General features: G+C 38.3%; 1 protein-coding gene across 1 annotated transcript in view; it reads left to right on the forward strand.

The window, feature by feature from the left end:
* Window positions 1–23949, forward strand: part of DENND1A (DENN/MADD domain containing 1A) — a 567888-nt gene that overhangs the window by 199497 nt on the left and 344442 nt on the right. Inside the window, exon 5 of the mRNA XM_012664446.1 lies at window positions 9118–9237. Coding sequence (XP_012519900.1) covers window positions 9118–9237 — 120 coding nt within the window. The remainder of the gene's footprint in view (window positions 1–9117; window positions 9238–23949) is intronic.

Consider the following 23949-nt stretch of genomic DNA (forward strand, 5'->3'; position numbering starts at 1 on the left):
TCTACACTTTGTGATACCAGTGTCCTGGTTTACTTGGCATAAACCTAAAAATGGTGTGAGATGAGAATTGGTAGCCAAAGGAGTTTAAAAGAGTACTAAAAAGCAACTCTGGAGTGTTGCCAGCTACTTCTAATCACTGCTCTCCCTGGTTCTAACATGTTATTTTTAAAGCCAATCAACCATTGTAGTATTTCCAGACCTTTTAAAATCCTGGTACCAGGGATGTTTTAGTAGCAGGTTGATGCTCAAAACAGAATAGCCTTAATTCTAAAAGGGTCAGTTTTTGTAATCAGAGTCCTCTTGTCTCTTCTTTAGCCTATTCCTTCTAAAAATAGCAAGGAAGTAGGATTTTGTTTAGAGATATTTAATGCAAACTTCACATTTATATGTATGAATTAGCGATGCATGAAATCTCCTCCAGTTACTTATAAAATGTATTACAAATCACGGCAAGGGCGTATTTATACAAAGTAATAAAGCTGAAATGTTTTTAAAAATGTAGTTAGGTGTTTAACGAAGAAAAAATAAGAAAATACATTTTTACATGACTTCTTACTAGAGTGGTGATCTTTTTTGGATAGGTATTCCTTAATTGACTTTGTAAACTAATACTAGAAGAAATTCACAGATTAGATCTCCCTCCCCAGCACACGCGTGTGCATGTGTGTGTGCGTGTGCGTGCGTGCACACAAACACACTTTCTCTCATTTGTACCACATATCTCCCTCTACTTAGCTCCCTGTCTGGATTACATTCTGAAATGGAAAAAAAGCAAAGTCCTTAAGTGATAATTCTAAAATCTTTTTTGTTATCAATTTCTGATGCTTTTGTTGTTGTTAGAAATGTTTTTCTTCTAAAATGCTTCTCCCAAGTTACCTTCCCTAATCATGTTCTTCATTTCTTTCCCCCACAAAATGATTTGAGGACAGAAATGTTTCTTTACGGAAATATTTTAATCCTCGACATGTGCAGTAGCTCTTTCTTACGTTGTATTATGTTACATACCCTGTGCTGTTAAATTTTATTGATACCAAAAAAGCCCACTTTATTTTGGGGACCGTATTTTTCTGTTTTCCCACCTCTAACCTTGGTATACTTTCAATGCAGAAGAGATGATGATAATGAAGTTTATTTACAATAGATAAAAGGTTTTAATGTCACAATTTTTTTTATTAATTTGTGGTTAGCACTGTCAAATGGATATGCCCAGATTCTGAGGCCCACAAAGCCCCGCCAGGTGTGTTTATGATATTGTTTAACTGAGAAATACGCCAGCCTGGGAAATGAGTAATGCCCCAGGTGATTGCGTTCAAAAAAGAAAGCTTCCTAATCTTTTCAGTATCTGTGCTTTTCTACCCCAAGGAACAGTAATACAACTTTCTGACATTTCTAGTCTATATCAAGAGTGGGATTTTCACAGTCATCATCAAATCACCCGTTAACATTGACATCTTGCTGTCTCTTGTGCTGTTTTAAGATTTTTCTTTCTGAAACTAGGACTTATGAAAAATAATAATGCTGGTAGCTTTTCAAAAGAAAGTGCCTCCTCATGAATTATCTCATTTTATCTTCCTATCATAAGAGATAAGAACAAGTGCCATTATCTTCATTTGAAAAAAATTGAAGCTGCAGAGAAATTGGGACTTGCTCAAGATCCTCTTTGGCTACTAGCACAACCAAGATTTCCATCTCTCAAATGAAGACATTTCTCAGTAGACCATCTTGTGGGGAAGCCCAGTCGCCAAATACAGAAAGAGGGAGGGAAAGAAGAAAATTAGTATTTGATTTCCTAATTGATTCTAGTCAAAGTGCTGGGCATTGTCACATTATTGCCTCGTTTATTCTTCCAGCAGCTCTAGGAGATTGGTGGTGGTGGTATCTTTTTTACAAAAGCGCAAAGGAAGGTTCAGGATGTGTAGCATTATGTTGGGTTATGTGGAGGATATGGAAGTGGTCTCAGACTTGAAGCCCAGCCCTCCATGTGTTTCCTAGTCTAGTCCAGGAAGTATTATAAAGACATGTTAAACAATATCTATCCAAAGGATAGTGAGGTTAGAGAAGACTGAAATGGTCAGAGAAAATGTCTTACGGTGGGGGAGGCTTGTGTTGAGTCTGCCAGGACGGCAGGAAGTGGGTAAGTGGAAGGGAGAGCCTAACACCCCATATGCACTGAAGAGCAAAGCAGAGGAGAAACCCTGAGTGAGCCTGGTGAGTGTTCAGCCAGAGCAGATGGAGCCTGCTGGGGAGAGGGTGACGTGTACCATGAGTGCTTGGGCTCTGGCCACAGGAGGCCTTGAAAATGTGTGGGAACAAGACCGCAGGATTTTGAAGCTGAAATTCATCTGGTTCAAACTTCCCATTTTACAGAAGGGAAACCAAGATCCGCAGAGGTGAAATGACTTGCTTATGGTCACAAGTATGTAATTACAGAGCTGGGAAAGGAACAGATACTCTTATTCTCAATCCAGAGTTATTTCTACCCTATGCCGTCCTTGAAACTCTCAGTGGAGGGGAGTAGTGAAGTGTCAGTGCTGAGTTTCCTTATCACTCTCAAAATCTTTTCATTGTTATTGATGAAAGCAGTCTCTTAAAAAAAGACTTGTACCATTCCATATTGTGGTCACTACTTGCTTACACTCAATAGCTGACAGCTTCAGTTAGTCAAGGCACTCAAGAGATGCATCGGATGATGGAAAAGCTATTCCTTTCCATGTTTGCACTTACTCTCTTTCAGAACCCAGAAAGTCAGCTACCATTAACTTGCCCAGTAAATTTTACTGGCACACACAAATGACAGGAGCATGGAATGAAATGACATGATCTTTTCAGGGGCAGAGGCATCATCTAATGGTTCAGGATATAACCACAGATGCAAATGTGGCTCAAATACTACTTACCATGTCGTTATGTATCTGTTTTGTGCCAGGCATTGTGCTATGTTCTTTTCATGCACTAAACTGTTACACGTTAGCAAGTTTACAGTTACCCTCCTGCCACATAGGAGGAAACCGGCTCAGTCAGGTCCAGTATCTGGCCCAAGGTCCCAGGACTAGTAAGTAGTGGGGCTGCTTTTGGAGCACTCATTTGTCTCACCCCCAGTTCCATCATAATTTCTCTGTTATACCACACTGCCTGCATTTACAGTCCATCACAGCATAAATAAAGTGACTAAACAAACTTTATTTATTTCAAAAGCAATATATGTTTCTTGTAGAGAAGTAGAAAATTTAGATAACTGAAGAAAACAAAACCCACGCAGAGCAACAAGGATTAGTGTGTTAGCGTCTTACCTTCCCAGACCTCTCCACTGTGCATTCACCCTGCTGTGCTTTCCAAACCTGAGTCTATCTGGCCCACTTAGTCCATTGGCTTAGCTTAAACTGTAGGTTCAGCTGTGCCCCCTGATGATTTTCTATAGCATTAGGTCATGATGAAGCAGTTGGGCCTTGGTGGACAGAATGTTGGGGGTAACAACCAGGAGATCTAGGTTTTAGTTTTGTTTTTACCACTGATTGCTCTGTGCTGTGAAGCAAGTGACATTTCTGCTGAGGGCCTTCATTTCTTCATGGATAAAATATGGGAATTGGCTTAGATCTCTGCTGTTCTTTCAGCTTTGATGCATTTTAACTCTACAGTCATGATTTATGTTGACTTTGTCAGGCTCATGTAGACGAGGGCGACAAAATGTTTCAGTTCTATCTCTTGAATTTTATAATTGTATAACACTAATAATGACTATTTTTGTTGTGCATCTACTATCTGCTAGATACCTTGTATACAGTATTTCTGATCCTTAAAACTACTCTGTAAAGTGTAGTTATTCCTATTTTACAGATGAAATCAGAGAGATATAATAACTTGTCTGTGCTCGCATGGCTAGTGAGTAGCATATCTGGGATTCTAATCTAAAGTCTAGACCTTAATGTTTTATCTTCTCTCTCCTGTATCATAAATCTCTGCCCCTGGTGAATCATTCCCCACCTTTCACTCTTCATTCCTACTCAGTTGCTGTCTGGTTCTCTCTTTTTTGGAAGAGTTATCTACACACTTCAATTTATTCCTCAGTCCTCCTCAATCTGTCTTCTGCTTCTGTTGTTAAACTAGAGCTGTTTTTATCAAGGTCATCTAAAACCTCCGTATTGGTCAATTCAATAGCCATTTTTTCTCTCATCTTGATGCATCAGTACAGTTGACCACTCCCTTCTGTTTGTTCTGCCTGATTGTTTTCTCTTTTCCCTTTTGGTCTCTTCTCTACCCATCCTCTAAATTGGTATTTCTGTAAATTAGTCCTGGATCCTCTTTTGTTTCTCTGAACTCCCTCACTAAATGATCTCAGTCTTTACCATGGCATTAAATACCATCTGTGTATAGATGACTTCCAAATTTATAGCTTCAATCCAAACGTTTCCTCTGCTTTCTTAGCTAGTACGTTCAGCTCCATACTTGTCGTCTCTATTTAGATGTTTTACAGCCTTCTCAGACGTGACATATCCCAAATGGAGCCCCTCACTTGTTAGTCTTTCCTATCATCAAATGGTCATATTCCGCCTTTTTGCTCCCCAATTCTCAGTCCATCTGCAAGCCTGTCATTCATACCTGCTAGCTGTAACCTGAACTAGCCACTCTTCTCCATCTCTGCTTTCCTTACATGAGTGAAGCCACCATCCAATCTCACCTGGACTACTGCAATAGCCTCCTGATTATTTTCTCTGCTCCTATTCCTGCCTTCTTCAAAACCATTCTCCATATGTCAGATCAAACTTTTGAAACTATAAACCAGACGGTTTTTTCTTGATTAAAACCATTCAATGACTTTTCATTTGCCCTTACCAAAAAAAAAAAAAAAAAAATCCTAATTCTTTACCATGACCTGTGGGTCTCTCTACATAATCTGGCGCTTGCTTTATCTAGCAACTTCATGTAATGCCACTTTCCCCTTTATCTCTAGTGCTTTAACAGAACTGGTGTCCTTTAAGTTCCTTGATCCAGGCCTGACTTTTTCCAGCCCCCATAATCTTCACACAGCTCTTTTCTTTGCCTGAAACACCCAGTCTTCTGTTCCTTGAGTGGCTGCTCCAACTCATCCTTTAGGTCAATATTGTTGCCATCCTTGAGAAGCTTCTTCTGACCACATTATCTCAGTAAGGCCTTTCTTTCTCTTCCATTTTCTTCTTTGTTCCTTCTTTGGTTTTGTAATAACACTATTACAAGCTGCATGTTTTGTGGTATACTTGTTTATTATTCCTCTTCAACTAGACAGTAAGCTCTGTAAGGGCAGGGGCCCTGTCTATATTATTCAATGTTATATATCCAGCACTTGTTACAGTACCTAGTGTAGTTGTAGCTCAATTTGCAAAATGGATAACTAAACTAAAAGTGAGGCTCATATGTAAAATCTCATTTCTCACTGAAAGACTGGAATCAAACTGTCCATCCACGTGCTTCATACCATTTGTACACTGGGCCTATAAACAACTTCAAGATTAAGCAAAATGCTGCTGAAGAAGCCTTGCTTGGGTGGCAGGCATTTGAAAGGCAGCGTGAAGGTTAAAATCTGTGGTTCGATTACTTACTGCTTTTCTCCCTTGTTTTCCGTATTAACCTAGGCACCAGAAGCACAGCTAAGACTGATCTTGGCTCTGGTCTGCTGGGTTTGTTTCTGGAGACACTCAAATTTGGTTTCTGTAGCTTAGTGGAAAGTACAATTTGTTTGCTAAGACAACTATCTGAATTTCTCACATACCTTAGTTCCTTAAACTGAGTTGAAAGCTTCTCAGGGAGGGTTTTCATTGTGTCTGGTGCAGAGTGATGGAAAGGGAAGGACTCCAAACCAGAAGTTGGCTTGGATTTTTGTTCTAGCCCTGATTACTTTGGAAAACAAAACAAAACTAAACCCTAAGCCTCAGTTTTCCTATCTGTAAAACAAGAGAATTTGGCAAGATGGTTTCTAAGGTTTCTTCTAGGTTTCATCATCATGAAATCTCTGATTCCTGTGGAAATTAGGATGCCGATCCTGGAGGTAAACACAAAAACTGCAGCCTTTAAGGAAACAGATCGTTTCCTTAAAGTCATTTTTATGGAGAAAGAGTGAACACTCCCATAGACCACTTCGGCAAGTAAGGAAAGAAAATGATGAATTCCTTGGAGATTCAGAACCCTTCACATTAACCTCTGTTTGATAGCCCCTGCTAGGCTTTTAGTTTATTGGAAATTGTCCAAGGAAAAAATATTTTAGAGTCTACTGGTTTGGGGCTTTTGATGACTTGTACTTCACCCTTCCAAGAATTAAAAAGGTGAATTAATTATGAATAAGTGCTCCTTTTAAGCTGTGGCACCCCCAAAAGAATCTTTCACTTTAATGCAAACATCAGTCACTTGGTTACCCAAAAGACTACCCTTAAAAAATGCAAGGGACAAGAGAGAAAGAAGGTGGACTAACTTCTATTCACAGATATTATAAAGCTGAGTGAATCAGGGAGATTCTAAGCAAATGCATGATTTTAATGTGAACTTCAGTTTTCACAGTTGGTAACAGCTTGCATCCCTTTTATTAATTGTTCCTACTATGGACAGGCCTTTATACTAAATACTTACTCCACTTATTCTCAAAACATCCTATGGGTGGGGTGGTAGTTTTTCATTGTTATTCCAGGTGAAGAAACTGAGGTGCTTAGAGGTTTTAAGTAACTTGCTAAATTAAGGCCCATTTAGCAAGTGATTGAGTTGGGATTTGAACCAAGTAAATGAGTAATGATTCATTCTTTGAGCCTACAGCGTAGCTGAACACATTTTCAGCATTTTTAATGGGAGTGAAAAAATAGTAGGAAATTAATGACACCCAATTCACGAGTCAAGTCGTGTTCATTCTGTGTCCTTTTCCTAGAGATTCTGGGTGTTTTCTTTTCATCCACCCCTATCAATACCCTTCCCTTGTAGGATGCTACTTAGAGAGTATTCATTTTAAGCATTCTATAAGTGAAAAACCTTGAATTAAAATAATGAACAATCATATTTTGTATGATCACATAGTAATATTTCACAAAAGCATGAGCTTATTTGTAACTTAGAATCATCCAGACCTGTTGCTTTAAATATTTTAATAAAACAGGGTTTCCCTTCCCCCATTGAGGCCCCACTTTTCTCCCCAGTCACTTTAATTATGTGAGCTAGAATCCTGTTTCTCACACATCTTCAGTTCTCAACCTTGTTAAAATTAATCATATAATCCCCCTTTAAAACATAGTATTAAATCACCATAGTAACACAGTATCCAAGCTTTATAGATAAAACATAACAGCCATAAGAAGGTAGCGTTTGGTGTCCCCTTGACAGCTCTATAACTTTTATAGAAATGTGTTCCTTCTCCTGGCTGAGTAAGGTGGAGGGATAGCATTACTTACACCTGCTTTATTACCACGTTGCTTTTAAATTGCCGCCTTGTTTTTGTTCACCTTCCTAGTTAAATAAGGAGAGTGGAACACTTTCTTTTCTTTCTGAATTATTTTCTTGCACTTTCTAACCTTGCTCTAAGGAATGGAGTTGTTTGCTTAAATATGACCAGGCAGGGTCCATTGACTTTTATATTGGGATACCTTGAAAATTCTTTTAATTTTCTATGCAGGTTGTATTACAGAGTTTTAGAAAGAAAGTCTACCCTATATTTGAAAACTTAATTCGTATCATATCCAAAGACTCAATGAGGATTCTGCCTTTGGAAAAGGCCTGGTAAACTATGATTTTTCATTTCTACTAATAATTTATAAAGTAATTGATAGCTGATGGCATAGATTTGAATATTTTACCAATTTGAGTATTTTATCAATTTGAGTATACTTTGTAAAGATACAGTATGAGTCCCTTTAAATAATTCAATGTCAAATTCTAAAATATTTTGTTAGTATAAATTTACATTATATAATAGAATTTGGAAAGGTTAAATTTTTAAAAAGGAATAGAATCCAAGCTAACTGATAAAAAGAGGTTTTTAAAACATTTTGTAACATTTAAAAAAGTTTCTGGATTAATCTGATTAGTAATATGCTTTTTAATTTAAAAATAGATATTTTTAAGTTATATATTACATTTATGTGTGGTTTTATGCTTTTTAATTTAAAAATAGATATTTTTAAGTTATATATTACATTTATGTGTGGTTTTATGCTTTTTAATTTAAAAATAGATATTTTTAAGTTATATATTACATTTATGTGTGGTTTATGTATTTTTGTATTGACGCAGAAATTTTTAGCTTTTTAAAAATTGTCTTTTTAAAAAACATTGTTTCCATTTCTTAGAAAGCACCTTGCAACGCTAGACATTTTGGTATTTCTATCCTCTAAAATATGAAATATGTTCCTCATAAGCTTAGAAATTGTGAAAGATGCAGAAATTTAGGAAAGTAATACCTAACTTTGCTCTCTTTTCTTTTCAATTTCGATTTTAGCTTCTCCCCTTAGCAGCTCTGTGAACTTGATTCAGTTACTACCTATTCTGTTATTTAGTTTCCTTTTGTGTAGACTGGGAACATCATCTAAATTCCATGGTGGCTGTGAGAGTGAATGAGATGATATAGATCAAGTGTCTAACTTTTGGCTGGCCACATAGTAGACACCTAAATTCTGTTGTAATATTGTTTTCTGAGCTAGAGGAGACACCAGGCACTGTTAACAGCAAGCTGGTGGAGTGGCCTTTGGAGCCAGAGCGAGGCTTTAAATCCAGCCTCTTGCCTCTTACCAGCTGGGACCTTAGGCAGTGCCTCTCTAGACTGTTTCTTCATCTATCAAATGAGGTTAATAGGATGCACCTTTCAGGATTGATGGGCTGATTAACAGACCTACCTCAGGGCCTGAGCTCAGTAAGGGGAAAGTATGATAGCTCTGAAGATTGTGATTTCTGAGGTGGTCACACAGTGGGCTATGGGCTGTATTTTCTTTTTTTTTTTTTTTTTTTTAACCAATTCACAGTCTGTTTCCTTGAAGTGTGTAAATTTTAAGTTCATTTATAAAGAGTTCCACTGAGAGAGGAAATGTTACCGGTTCAACGACTTGTTGCGATTAGATACTTTATCAAGAAACTTACTGCACATTCATTTTCCTCTTTGTTCTATCTTTGCCGCAGCCTCACAGTTAGCCAAGTTGGCCAGAACTTCACGTTCGTGCTCACTGACATTGACAGCAAACAGAGATTCGGGTTTTGCCGCTTATCTTCAGGAGCGAAGAGCTGCTTCTGTATCTTAAGGTAAAGGAGAGTGGCTCCGGCCGTTGGCTCATCCTGTGAAACCGTGTCAGCTTTTGCGTTGTTCTGTAATTAAATTTTCCAGCTGTTCTTTTTATTTTCCTATCTGTTTCCCACAAGTCACTGCACTTGGGGAGAAGGACTTCACAGTGTTCTTCTTGCACTTTGAGTTCTGCAGATAATTGTATTTATTTATTTGTATCACATCCCTTGGGTGGGAAAGGGACCATTGCTTTTGAGTAGTTCGTGGAAGCCGGAGAATCAGCGTGACTTCAGTTCCTCCTGCTGTTATCTGGAGCTGTCAGAAATTAGCCTGTTAGGCTTTCTCTTGGACATTTTGTGTATATAAGATTATTAATAAAGTATGTGTCTGTAACTCAGGACGTCTTGCAGACACGGATTGTGTCCTCCTTAAAGTAACACCCTTGCCCCCTTTGGGTCAGTGAGTGAATAACTGTTTCTCAACTTGGTTACTTCTGTAGAGGTTCGAAAAAAGTGCAGGATCCTGTAAGAAGGCTTCTTCAGGTCTTCTAAAATCCCCTTTGTACGCCAGAGCCACACTTGCTTAATGCTCTGTTTCCTCCTGCCAGAGGGGTAAGGCCTGTTCTGGGGTGGGAGGATGTTTGGAAATCCGATTTTGGAGCTGCTGGCTCTGTGGGCTCCTGCTGGGCGCCTCCTGAGGGGGAAGTAAAGGCATCCCACGAGCTCTCCTCTCCATCTGCCTTGGTTAAGTAGGTGTCAGAGGGGCCTGCCTCCTGTCTCTCTCTGCTCATGTGGAGCAGCAGGGGCAGGGCAGCAGGGAGGTGCCCATGACAAAACCCGGGCCCCCAGTCTAGGGCTTGGGCCTGGGGATAAAAGGCCAGACCCTCTGTGGATTCCAGAAAGGGTAGCTCTCTGCTGTACTAGTCTCTGTACTTTCTTCTTCTTCTCACCAAGAGAAGAGCCCCCCTCCCCTGTCCCCCAAACCTCACACTGCAGGGGAGGAGGGGCTGACTTTCAAGTTTCTTTGCTCACTGACCCTCAATCTGGACTTCTACACGTTTGCATTTCTCTACACAAATCTTAACATTATTGTTTTCAGTCAGTGTGGTCAACTCTCTTCTGCACCAAGCATAGCATTTGTAATCTGGGCACTAGAGGACAACTGCTGGAGAGACCTTAGGAGCAGGGCACAACCTGGCTGCTTTGGGAGATTGCATATTCTCGAGCATGCCTCAAGAGCCCAAGCTCAAACTTGCCCAAGGATTACCTGTCCAGAGTGATAGACTTTGATGTAAATGACTGTTTACTTTTTGATTTAACAATGTGGCCTTTTTTTTTTTCTTTTTAAAGAAAAATTTCTCTTCCATTTTTGCCTGTTATATTTCAGCCCTGTTAAGGATACTGCATATTTATACAGCTGACCCTTGAACAATATGGAGGCTAGGGTGCCCTCTCCCAGTTTAAAATCCATATATAACTTTTGATGCCTCCAAAACTTATCTACTAATAAATAGCCTACTAATGACCTACTGCCTTCCAAAGAACATAGACAGTTGATTAACACATAGTTTGTACATTATATGTCTATTCTTACAATAAAATAAGCTAGAGAAAAGAATGTGATTAAGAAAATCATAAGAAAGAGAAAATGTGTTTACTGCTATTCATTATAAAAGTCTTCATCCTGGTCTCTTCACACTAAGTAGGCTGAGGAGGAAGAAGAGGAGGAAGAGGAGGGGTTTGTCTTGTTGTCTCAGGGGTGGCAGAGGTGGAGGAGGTGGAAGGGGAAGCAGGCGAGGCAGGCACGCTGGTGGAACTTGTATTGAAAAAAATCTTCATATAAGTGGACCCCTGCAGTTCAAACCTGTGTGTATTCATTTGGAGGTGGTGGGGCTTGAACTCAGTTCTTGAAATTTTGCAAAGGTGTTTTCTCCCCATAATATTTCTGGGTTACAACGTTTCTTTCTTTCCAAGCTGGGTTGTGTGTGTGTGAACTCTTAACTGGCACTATCATACTCACATAGCAAATTTCTGAGAGTAGAACCTTTTCTTTAAAAACTTAAATTTAAAACTGCTCTCTTCTAATTCTGGTGTATGACTTTGTGTGCCTATGTAGATAGGATCATGGGTTTTGTGTTTGTGACAGGCCAGTTGAATAGCCTTCATACTGTCATCATTTAGAATGAAAAATAGCAGCAATTGGTGTTTTTTCCATGTGTTGTACTAGCTTGGAACTATGGAGAAAAATCCAGTGGGTTAATTCATTCATTTGTTTGTCAGCCCTTAATTGAATGCCTACTATTAGCGAGTCCCTGCCCTTGAGGGGTTCCCACACTAGCTGGGGAGATGGATGATCACACTATAGTATGCTATATATAATGCATAGAATGATCCCAAGGCATAGTGTCTTCTTGCTATTGATTTTCTAGGACCAGAGGATAGTGACTGTGGTTAAAAATAAAGAGTCCTATATGAATTCTGGAACATGCATTTTATGGGAATTTAACATGGTGGGGGGAAGCTCTCTTTATCTTATCCAGCTTGTGCATGAGTAAAGGGCACACACAGTGGGACTTCCGCTGTGTTTGGTTTGGGAGCATTGCTAGGTTGGGACTAGGATACAAATGGAAGAGTCTGCTGTCAAACCTGGACGACTGGTTGGCAGCATGTCCAGTGGGGAATGGAGAGGTCTGCCAAGAGAATGAGAGCACAATCTGTGTCTGGGTCTATAGATTGTTAGCGTTGTTCTCTTTTGCTGCTTAATCTCCTTGCTTTCTTTAGATGCTTTCCCTTTAGTTAGCCTGTGCCTTGAGATCCAGTCACCCTTCACAATGTGCCCAGGGCTACAGCTCTAGTCTGCCCATAAGCTGCCTCTGCTTTGCTTTCCATTTCTTCTCATGAGGGACGTAGCTCCAAGTAATGGTATCTGGGCAGACATAGCCTCTGCTGTTCCAGGATTTAGCTTCACTTCCTCTCTGCCCGATCTCCCAAGCTTATATTCTTCCTGGCCCATATGAGCCACTATACTGTCTCTGCCTTCACATGTCTACCCATCCTCCCAGACTCAGCATAAGGCGCCTCCTCAGACTAGCCTTCCCCAGGCAGAGGTAATCATTCCCTTCTCTGGGCTCACCCAGCATGTTTTCCATACTTCAGTTACACGCTCATAAGCCTTGATATTCCTTTGTCTTTCTCCTGTTGGAAAGTCAACTCTCTGAGGGTAAAGACTATGTCTTAATTAACTATGTATCTCCAGCACTTAGTGTAGTGCCTGACCAAGATATTGTATACATGGTGGTCAGAGAAAGGGAGATGCATCAAGAATAGAAGGACAGGGCACCAAAGGCTTTGAATGAGAGGACAAGCCTCATGGGACAGTAGTTCAAAGAGGAAATATGAAATACAGTTATTGGCAGAAGCATGGTTCATATTATTAATACCAAACTCATTTCATACTAGTTGTAAGACATACACCTTTGAATCTCACAGTGGGGTTGAGTGACAGGCATTTTGTCTATAAAGGGCTAGGCTCTCTGTATTCCAAATTTAAACTTAATTTCACAATGAAAAGTTCTTAGACATCCTTTACATAATATTACTTACTAGATTCATTTTTATTTCCTGTTCCTCCCCAACTAGGATGTAAGCCCCATCGAAGGCTGGGAATTTTTATGTTTTTTCCCCCAAAATTACATCTAAAGTTTATGGAAGACTGTCTGGCACATAGTAGGCACTTAGTAATGAATCCCTGGGAAATAGGTCCATGTTTATTTTCAAAAAAAGATTTTTAAAGTTGGTTTGAACTCTTGTCACCAGCTAACCTTGACAGAAATGTAGTCATACTAGAGTATAAACATGTCTCATTAGCACAAATACCACTATAAAGTCAAATGCATCATTTCCTCTCACGGTTGACTAGTTCCTGCCATTAAGAGATTTTACTTCTCCTTGAGATTCGCCATATTATTTGATTTATTGCTGGATGGTAGTTTATACTAAATTATAAACACCAGCTAGGAGAACAATAGTTATAGGTAAGTTAGTCACTCTTCATTATAAACCCAGGAATGTGGGAGTATTTTAGCATTTACAGATTGCACTGAGTCTGATGTGGTATACACATTTACCTCTGAAGTCTTTCAGTATTATAAAACAAAATGACCTAGAATTTAAATTTTTTCATGGTTTTCGATTTGCCCAAATGGCACATACTCCATCAAGGCCAAAACTGTAATGAAATGTGCTATTTCTAGCCAATTTATGGTTTTGGATCAACAGAAGGAGCACAAGAGTTCAAAGCTATAAATTCGTTGTTTAGGGATTATGGGAGATATGTCATACATAATTAAATTTTTTTGGTCTTTATAAAGGAACTTTATAAAGGAACTATAAGATATTTGTATTCTACAATTTTCTGCTTTATCTTTTAGGGGTCTTATTTAAGATCATGAGAAAGCTTGAGTAACTATCCTTATACCCAAATAAAACTGTTCAGAACCTATTATACGTTTGGGGAAGAAATAGCTTTTTCATCAAGACATCATCTAAAATTTTTTTAGTTTAACTTTTAAATTTTTTATTGAATTAAGAAGTAGCTGAGTACCTAGTATATACCTGGAATGAGCAATATGTAACACTTGGTGTCTGGCTTTTATTTACCTCCCTTCTCCTTAAGATAGACACAAAGATCTAATCCCCAACTCCCCATTTGAAAACGTTTCAGATACCATGTTCATCCAAAATTTTGATAAGCTGAACTTTCTGAACTTGGTATTGGAAAATGAAGACAATAAGTACTTTCTGTCATTTACCAAACATATAATTGAATATGCCTCTGGTTACGCTGTTCATAGGCCACCTCTGATTTTGACGTCTACCTCCCATTTCTCTTGTGCTACCCTTACTCTCTTAGGAGCCACTCAATCTTTGGGAAGGGAACATATAAACATATAATTAAAATATAATGTGATAAGTATTATTTTAAAAAGTGTGTATGTGCAAGGTTCTTTGGGGTCACAGATTAGGCAGTGCCCATTTCTAACTGGAGAACCAGGGGAAGCGTTGCTGATGGGCTCCAGTTAAACGGGGTCTTACAGAATGAGAGGGGGCTTTCCTGGAGGAGAATGGAAGAAAACTCTCCAGGCAGTGAGAACTGGTGTGCAAAGGCCCCGAGAAACGAAAGGTAGAGCAAGATGAAAGAACGCTGAGAATGCTAATGAGAGGGCAGTAGCCAGAGATGATGCCAAGGAAGTCTTGGGGCCGGATTGCGAAAGTGCTTGTGGGGCGTGTTCAAGATTTTAGATTTATCCCAGAACAAACGGGATGCTGTCAGAGGGTTTGGGGCAGGCATTACAAATATTGATGTTTGTAGACTAAGGCTAAAGTGGCTTTTTGTACATAAAACATGCATGGGTTTTTCTGGTTACTGTTAGAGAGGATATTGCATATCCCTTTGGGAATAGCACCCATATTTAAACTAGATTTTTCAAACCTCAACTTGAGTTTTTTTTTTTTTTTTTAATTGTTTTTGAAAACAATGTTCCTGGGCCCTAGTTAGAGAGAGATTGTCCTCCTTTCCATGCTAGTTTGCATGTGGACTTGTGTTTAAACAGGAATAGTGTTAAGTGAGAATCTTCTTCCTTCTGGAGCACTCTCTGACCTAATGGTTGAAACAGCCATTGCATCCTCTTCCAGCTGCATTGTATTCATTTTTACTCTAAACACAGAAAAGCTCAGTTTTCACAGAGCAAAAAAGAAGCTAGAAGTAATAAAGGAGTCTGGTTTTAAGAACTTTGGCTTCCCTCTCTGACTGTTCCAGTGTTTTTAAACAACATGTACAGTTCAGGAAAAAATCAAAGGACCCTGTTTCCTCAGACAGGTGCGGTGGCAGAAGCCCTTTTGGATTGTGTGTTTGCTGCTTTAGTTTAAAATAAGTGTTTGCAGGGTGGGGAGAGAATTGGGGAGGAAGGCTGTGGGGACAGCTTCCAGATTTTTACCTTGAAAGCAGGTGCTGCTGAAACATTCCAGAAACAGATGGAATCTCCTATTCTTGTTTTAAGCTATTTATGGTTGTCTCGCCTGAGGGTACCCTGCTATACAAAAATGCGCAGCCTGATGTTTGAGGGCAGTTGGGCATCAAAGCTGGGGCTCCTCTGGGAGAAATCAGCCTTTCTTCCCAGTGCCTTAAATGCCATTCTGGAAACCTGGATCTTTCATACTGTTTAACAGAGGACTTTCCTCTGCCTTTCGAGTATTTCTGCCTCTCTGGAACTGTTTGATTTCTTTTTAATTCTTCCCCTTAAAAGTAAGGGGCTACTATGTTGTTCTTGTTTTCTGCTGGTCAGCTGGGAGAAGGCCTTGTTCTGTGGTGGATTTATGATTTCATCCATTGCGAGTCCTGGGACTTACTTCTGTCGAAGCCTATGGGCCGGGGAGGCTCCGGTTTACTAGGCCTGGGGCCCTTTCTGAGTTCCTCAGTGTTTTGAAAGGCTTGCATGGGGGTGGGGATGGTGTGCTCTTCAGAACATCACTTTGTGGGAGGTTATAACTTTTTTTTCTTAATTAAAAAAAATGAAGTGGTTGAGGAATGTTGCATGTTTTATTGCCATACAGATGCCTTCATGCTTAGAAACGTATTATCCTCTGGGGAGCCACAACTCAACAATAGTAACAAGCTGTACAGTTTAAAGAAAATCACCTTTGAAGAGAAGAAAGGGAAATAACTAAAACTGCCCTTGCACTCCTAGCAGCCTGCTGTTGGAGGTTGATTTGAAGACTGGGAAGCTAGACAGTTGGAAAGACAGGTGTGTCTTCTGTAGCAGTGGCCATGGGCTGGGACCAGCAGCCAGCCTCAGGCTGTCTTATCTAGGAGGAAGCTCCTTTTCTCCTCCTGGTCCTTTTCACAGGAAACCATCCTGGCACAGCCTTCCCTCAAGCAACCTGAACCCAGGGTTGTAGGATATTTGAAACTCCAAGACTTTGGGTAAAAGAAATTTTTTATTTTCGAGACCTAGTAAGTTACAAACATTACGAGAGACGTGGTATTTTCTCTTTCTGTTTTGAAAACAGAACACTTCTTTGTCTTAATGCTCATGAAAGCAGGGCAGCAAGTAACACCACCCCAGGAACTCCAGGAGTGCAGTTTTGTCTTGTGTTTTGCTTTTCTTCCCTATGCTTCACTCACCTTGCTACCTCTAGTGACTGCTGCTGAAGGCTAATGTTATTACACCATTTTGGAGATGGATAGACTAAATCTGGACAACTGACTACAGAGGATTTGGAGTGGAAGAGAGGAAGTAGCATTTATTAGCATTTATTTAATATGCCTGGTGGTTTACATAATTTTCATTTGTTCTTATAGCTCCTTTATGAAATTCTTTCCATTGTAGAGATAACAACGGTTGAGGCTAGAAGGATACAATGACTTGCCCAAGATCTTACAAGGAGAAAGCTAAGAAATTTGTGATAGTTGGCAATCCAAAATCTAACCCAAAGTTTCATACTCAGCTGCAGTTTCTATCTTCCTGCCACCAAAGCAACTTTTCCCAGTTGGAAAAGCTTATTCATCTCTCTCTCTATATATATTTTGTTAAAAAAGACACGATGAGTAGTTTGCCTTTGCAGAATGAGTGCAGAGCTGAGCTTACATAGCTTTCAGAAATAATATATACATTTCACCCTCATTTTATAAATGATGGAAATGAAACGTGAAAGAGATGGGAAGTTTTTTTTTTTTTTTTTGAGACAGAGTCTCACTCTGTTGCCCTGGCTTGAGTAAGTGCCGTGGCGTCAGCCTAGCTCACAGCAACCTCAAACTCCTGGGCTCAAGCAATCCTCCTGCCTCAGCCTCCCGAGTAGCTGGGACTACAGACATGCGCCACCATGCCCGGCTAATTTTTTCTATATAGATTTTTAGTTGTCCAAATAATTTCTTTCTATTTTTAGTAGAGACAGGGTCTCGCTCTTGCTCAGGCTGGTCTCGAACTCCTGACCTTGAGCGATCCACCTGCCTCGGCCTCCCAGAGTGCTAGGATTACAGGTGTGAGCCACCGTGCCCAGCTGAGATGGGAAGATTTTTGTCCCAAGTTCTTTAGCTGGCTAATGGCAGTCTTCTGACCACCAATCCATGGTTTTGTCCATGATATAGCGATGTTTCTTCTCACTCAGGAGAATGAGCCCAAGGCCATCTGGAACTAATGTTTCTTAAGACTCAGTAGTCCCCAGTTAACATGTAGGAGTCACATTCCCTTTGGGCTAGCATCATTACAATGTGTGAATAATCTAACTATATGATTATAAAGAAAATGATCAATTCTGTTTAAATCTTATGCAAGGATTGTTTGGATGGAAAACCAGTAAAACCGAGCCTGTCTTCTGAAAGAAAAAATCTAAGAATTATACATGAGGGACCCTTTTTGGGAGATGGAAAAACATTCTACAGGAGAGGCCAGTTGGTGCTTTTTTGGTTGAGTTTGAGTGTCAGCAATTTTTCTTGGACCTCCCTGCAAGCCAATCACTTTCCTTCAACAGCAACAAGCAGAAGGCATTTATCTGAGCCTTATCTTTGCTTTTCACTGGGCGGGAGGTAGAAAAGAAAATGACTCAAAATATGCCTCACACCTAAAATTGCCCTTTGCTTCTAAGCTACACTCTTATTTTAACAGCAAGATAGATTTGTGAATACAGAAGGAGTGTGAATTTAGGTTGTCTGGCCTTTTCACTGATCAGTTTTAGAAGCAGTAGGAATCCTAACATCTCTCCCTCATGGAGAGGCCCTGGAAGATTGCAGTAATAGTGTACCTCTTTACAGAAAAATCATTGTGCCATCTGAAGTTCGAAGACCCCACAATTCTAACTATCAATTATGAGCCACTTATTTTTAAGATGTTATTTTTTGAGATTATGAAGATACACTTCCTTATTAGAGGAATTCAGAAAACTATAGAAAAGTAAGAAAAGAAATCTGTCATCCCACCATTCTGATAATGACTAAGGGTGTCTCCTTCCTTGAATTGGGATCATGTAATTTTGTATCCTGCTTTTTCACTTATTGAATTGTAAGCATCTTTATATATCATTAAATATTCTTTTCTGAGAATGTTTTTGACTACATAATTTATTTGTGTGAGATTGATTTATAAAGAAAGAAGCTCTTAGTAATTTAAAAGACTATTTCTTGCTAAGACATTCTTTTAAAAAATACATTTGTAATTTGTCATTCAGCTAACTACTTTGGTATTTTTGTTTTTAAAAAAATAAACCACTCAACTACTTTTTTTTTTTTTAATTTATGTTTTTCACAGTATGGAAGAAAATCTTCCCTTTAGAAGATTAAACCATGACTCCAACTTTCTGCCAAACCTTCAATATTTCTTTAAAAAAATTGTCCACTCTTTCCATGCCTTATTTCCTTTTCTATAAAATGAAGATGGTAATTACCATTGCAAGTTTTTTGTGATAGATAATACCATAAGGCACTAATAAGTGCTAGCTAGTATTTCCTCTTTATATTAATATTTCTTTTCCTCTGCCCTCTCTCAGCTACCCCTGCCTCAATACACAGTATTCCTATTGGTAGGTACAATACTGCCACAGTTCTTAGAATAATATGGGTTTGAGGGTAGTACTCAGCTCATTTATTTAACACCACCTGATGAATCTCCGCTGACTCAGGACACAAGTCCTGAATCATTGGATTCTCCAGTTGAGTCCTTAGCCTTTCTGTAAACATGGCTTAGGCTATGGTGTTGTAGAGCTACTTACTGATTATCTAGAAATGAAGTATTAGAGAGAATGAACTAGAGACACAAATTGCAGATTTAATCTTTTGGAAGCAATCGCTGCAATGATCATAAATGAGTGCAAAGAAAAAAAGAGAGCCAAAGACAAACATGTAAAAAATATCTATATTTAGGGCAGTGGACTTTAACCATCAATATGCCTTGAACCTATTCATGAATATTGTCTCAAGTGTTCTCACAGCAAACTTACGAAACAGTGCAGGTGACATGGTGTTGTGCCATTGTAACTGAGCTATGATTATAGCTTCATTATTAAATAACTTAAATAGAACCCAGGTTCCCTAAACCTCTGCTAAAAAAAAGCTGGTGAAGTCAGGTGTGGTGAGAATGGAGAAAGCCGTACTGTGGCTGATGGAAACCTCGATGTGAACTTTCAAGATGTGGCCATCAGAGAGGAAATGCCTTTTCCTGCTAACCCCACTACTTTTTTAAGCTCTTGGCAAAAAGGCCCTTCATCTTCGCGGCTCTTCCTCCCTGACTCCACAATCCTTTCTCTCAACTACTTTTTTTTATCATAACATGTGAGCTATTACTCAATTCTTGACAACAGAGAGTAGTTATTAGCTTCTGAAAGCAATGAACACAAAAATATGGAAATATTGTCACAAGTCTTGGTTAAATTAAGTGGCAAATAATGTGTTGAGTTTACTTTTCCATATTTCACTTTGTATATTTACATCTTCAAAGTAAGCAGTTCTTTTTATTAGCATGAGTTGTATTGTAAAATGCAGAATGTAGCATAAAGGGAATACTTTTAAAGTTAGATAGCAATATAATTTTGATTTGGGAATGTATTACATTCTGAATGAAAGCAAATTACATGTCTTTTGAAACTTTATGCAAACCGTGGAGGGGGGACCTTTATGTAGAAACTTATGGAATTTTTAAATGTAGAGAAAATAAAATTCTACATTGTAGTCTGTGAAGGAAATTAAACAGGTTTTTATTTCCTGTTCATGGGACTTGAAACTACCAGTAATCTTAGGTAAAACCAAGGGTGATTGTTGTCCTTTAACTTTGTTCACAAGTGTTAGACTACCACATGGAGATTTTTAATCCCTTATCTATAATACAAAGCAATATTTATTACAAAATTCATTCTGAGAGGCATCATTTATGGTTTCTAATCCATTCTGTTTCAGATGCCTTTGAAGTAAAGTGGGTGGAGCTTTGTATGTGGGGTTAATTGTCCCATTGTTCATTTATTCAGTCTGGTATTTTAACTAGCTCTTTATATGTATTAATGAGCCCAAAATGCAGCAAAAATGCTTGGCTTTAAAAAACTTTACATTTAAAAAAAAACTTATTTAAAAGTGTCACGGAAAAAGAAATTAGTGAAATTCAGTGTTCTGTCGTTTGTTGCCTGAACTCTTTGTAATGACTGGTTTTCCTTTTTTTTGTTTGTTTTTCAAAAAATCTGGTCCCTTAGAAAAATGAGAAGTCTTTAGGGGGTTTAAAAAAACAATAAACAGAAAGCCACTGCAAACAAAAACAATCCCAAGCCAAAACAGACTCTAAAGAATGTATGTTTGCTAGTATAGTATTTTCTACTGAGCTAGGATTTTTACTGCCACTCCTGTAAACTTTGTAATTTTGGATACCAATTTTAGAAAAATTTTAGTTCGTACTTTTTCTTTTTTATTAGTTTATAAAAAATAGTAATTGTTGATCATCTTCGTGAGTAAAGATAACCATTGTCTCGTGAGCACTGAAAACAATACTTTTTACTATCTTTTCTTTGTACTCTTTATTAAACTTCCCCAGAGATTATAATTCTAGGTCTTTTTATTTGAAGAGATAGTTTAACTTTCAAGGACTCCCCTGAACCTGTCCTTTCCTCAGATTTAGTATGGCTTGAGTATCCCTAATCTGAAAATTCAAAATCTGAAATGCTCCAAAATCTGAAACTTTGAGCGCTAACATGATGCTCAAAGGAAATGCTCAATTGGAGCATTTCTGGTTTTGGATTTTCAGATTAGGAATGCCCAACCATTATGTATTCTGCAAATATTCCAAAATCTGAAAAAATATGAAATCTAAAATACTTCAGGGGGGAGCCCAAGCATTTTGGATAACAGATATTCAAACTGTACCTGTGTTATAGTGTAAAGAACATTAGTGCTATACTTTGACTTTTTAAAGTCTTTTTAAAATTGGAATCATAATAAAAAATGTTTTTACTTATCTATCATTCATCCTTTGTCTCAGTTACTTCAGTGGTAAAGAGAGGATAATACTAATTCAGAATATTGTCTTAAAGATTAAGTAAAACAATGAGTACTTGATAAAGTTCTTTGTATATTATATCTACTGTGTAAATGTTTGATTATAACCCTGGACTTTCCTTTTGTAAATTGTGAAATATAACCTGCAAACAGAAAAGGGCATTGAATTTATATATATATATATTATATATATATATTCACACACATATAAGAACATGTAAATGTACAGCAAATACTCATGTGTTCACCATCTAAGTTAGGAAATTGCTAGCACCCTAATGTTAATTTTTTTGCCATTGTGCACATCCTTAAATAATGTATAGCTTTTGAACTCTGTATGAGTTGCATTATACAATTTGGAATTGTTATTTTCAGTCTTCTTTTGCTTAACCTTTGAAGTTCATCCATGCTGTTGTTTATAGTTGTAGTTTGTTTTCTTTGCTGTATAGTGTTTTGTATTGTATCACCATAACGCTGTTTGTTTATGCATTTAACGAGGTGGCCATTTGGACTGTTTCCAGCTCGTGGCATTTATGAACATTTTCGAACATAGGCATGAGCTGCTTCTGTGTACTATATATACCTAAAGAGTTGAATAGTTATATCATAGGATGTGTATATCTTCAACTTTATTGGGATAATGCCAGATTGTTTTCCAAAGTAGTAACACCATTTTATGGTTTTGCAAGCTGTGTATGAGCATTCCATGGCACCATACTGCCGCTACTTGCTCTTTGCTTTTTAAAGAAGTACATGCTCCTTGCCAGCATGTACTTCTTCTTTCTCAAAGCTGGTGAAATCTAAGAATCATTGCCCTTCTTTACTTCCTCAAAGATTAATCTGGCCTTACTGTCTGCAGAGATGTTGCTAGAGAAAGAGGCAGTCTCTGGAGTTGTGAGAGACAAATTGATCATATCTGAAAGGTAAAATGAGTTACAAGGTGGCATGGAATAAGGAGCATGGTCTAGGGTCAGAGCAGGGCTTGCGTCCTAGTCCTCCTGATTTGGATGTGAGCTTTTGGGTATTTCATTTACTCTTTCTGGGCCTTAATTTCCTCATTATCTATTTTCTTTGTGACGATTAGAGACAATATAGGTAAAGGATCTTATAAAGGTAGTCATTGAAACCTCACAGCATCACCTAGGGCAGGAGTTATTAATAGAAGGGTAGACCAATTATGTGTACATACCATTGTCATAGATGAGATTTGTGTGGGCATGTGTGTAACGAAGTGTACAGGAGCCTAGCTCACGACAACTCGAAGATGACACTTGGTGGCAGTGAGGTAGGTATTTACACACCGATTAGTGTATAAAATGGTTTAACATTTCCAGAAAACAAAGAAAAATTAGAAACAATTTAAAGGCCTAGAAATGGGATAGTTAAATTTAATTAGCTACGGTGCAGCCATTAAAATTATTTTGGTGATTATTTGATGACATGGAAAATATCCAGTACATAATGCTATGCAATAAACAAGAAACAAATTTCTATATATCATATGATCTCTATTTTGTAAGAAATACACAGGAAAAAGATAACTTGAGTGATTAAATACCGAAGTATTAACAATGAAAATAGGTAATAAGATTATGAGTGTTTTAAATTTTCTTCTTTGTATGTCTTTAATGAAATAATTCTTCTGGCAATTGTATTCTATCAAGCTTAAGCCAATATTCGTTATACCAATGCTTACATATTTTTTTAACTTGGAAAAATTATTACTACCTTTACGCATCTATCTCGTGATTCCAAATACGGAATGTCACAAATAGCAGTGCTTGAACCACCAAAATGATAACTGATACGCTAGCGTATGTTTCCCGCTAAGTCCGTGGAACAGATCTGAGCTCTGGAATCAGACCTGTGTTCAAATTTTGATACTACCACTTACAAGGTCCAAGAATGTAAGCAAATCACATCACCTTTCTGAGCCTCAGTTTCCTCATCTGTAAAATAGAAAATATGTCCCGTGGTAACCTTGAGGATTAAGTAAGATTTTTTTTTTAGTGGTCACACCACACACAGTACGTGGCATGTCTTTGGTGCTCAATCCAAGGCAGTTATTCCCATGTTACCTTGCAAGATTTCAAAATACCGTCAGTTATAAAATGCACCAATTATATAAAAACATCTTTTCGGGGTGGGGGGAGAATGATTGCATTAATTTTGTAGATTGATCCCAAAAAGCATTTTGATTTCAGAAATGTTAAAAGTAAGAGTTCGTCTTAATTGAGAAACGATTGCATTAATTTCCCAGCGGGATACTTAGCATTTGTCCTATACATTATCAGTGTTCTCTACTCACCTAGTTGACCTTTTAATTTTCGCAGAAATTTTTATCTTATTTCTGTAAAATGACTAGGAGCCTATTCCCAATGCGTGCCTCAAACCTGCTTTTTATGGCCTCAGGATCTCTGTCATAACCCGTTTTATGCTTTCACAAACTGAGCCCCTGGGGAGCTGTCTGCACTTTTCAGTGTGATCCAGCTGAATTCCTTCCCTTCCCCACTCAAGCCCTTTGATTTGCCAGGTTTTTGTTCATCTACCCTAAGGATGGACTGAGATTGCTGAGCATGGCCTCTCTTGTGGTGCAAAGTGAGAATTGTTTTTAATTGAGCAGAAACATGTGGAAGGATCAGGAATATCTCAAGGGATTACAGAAAAATTCCAAATTTGTACTACTTACAGCTTGTGTTTAGAACAGG

Source organism: Propithecus coquereli, unplaced genomic scaffold (assembly GCF_000956105.1).
Source record: "Propithecus coquereli isolate 6110/MARCELLA unplaced genomic scaffold, Pcoq_1.0 Scaffold89, whole genome shotgun sequence".
NCBI classification, from domain to species: domain Eukaryota; kingdom Metazoa; phylum Chordata; class Mammalia; order Primates; family Indriidae; genus Propithecus; species Propithecus coquereli.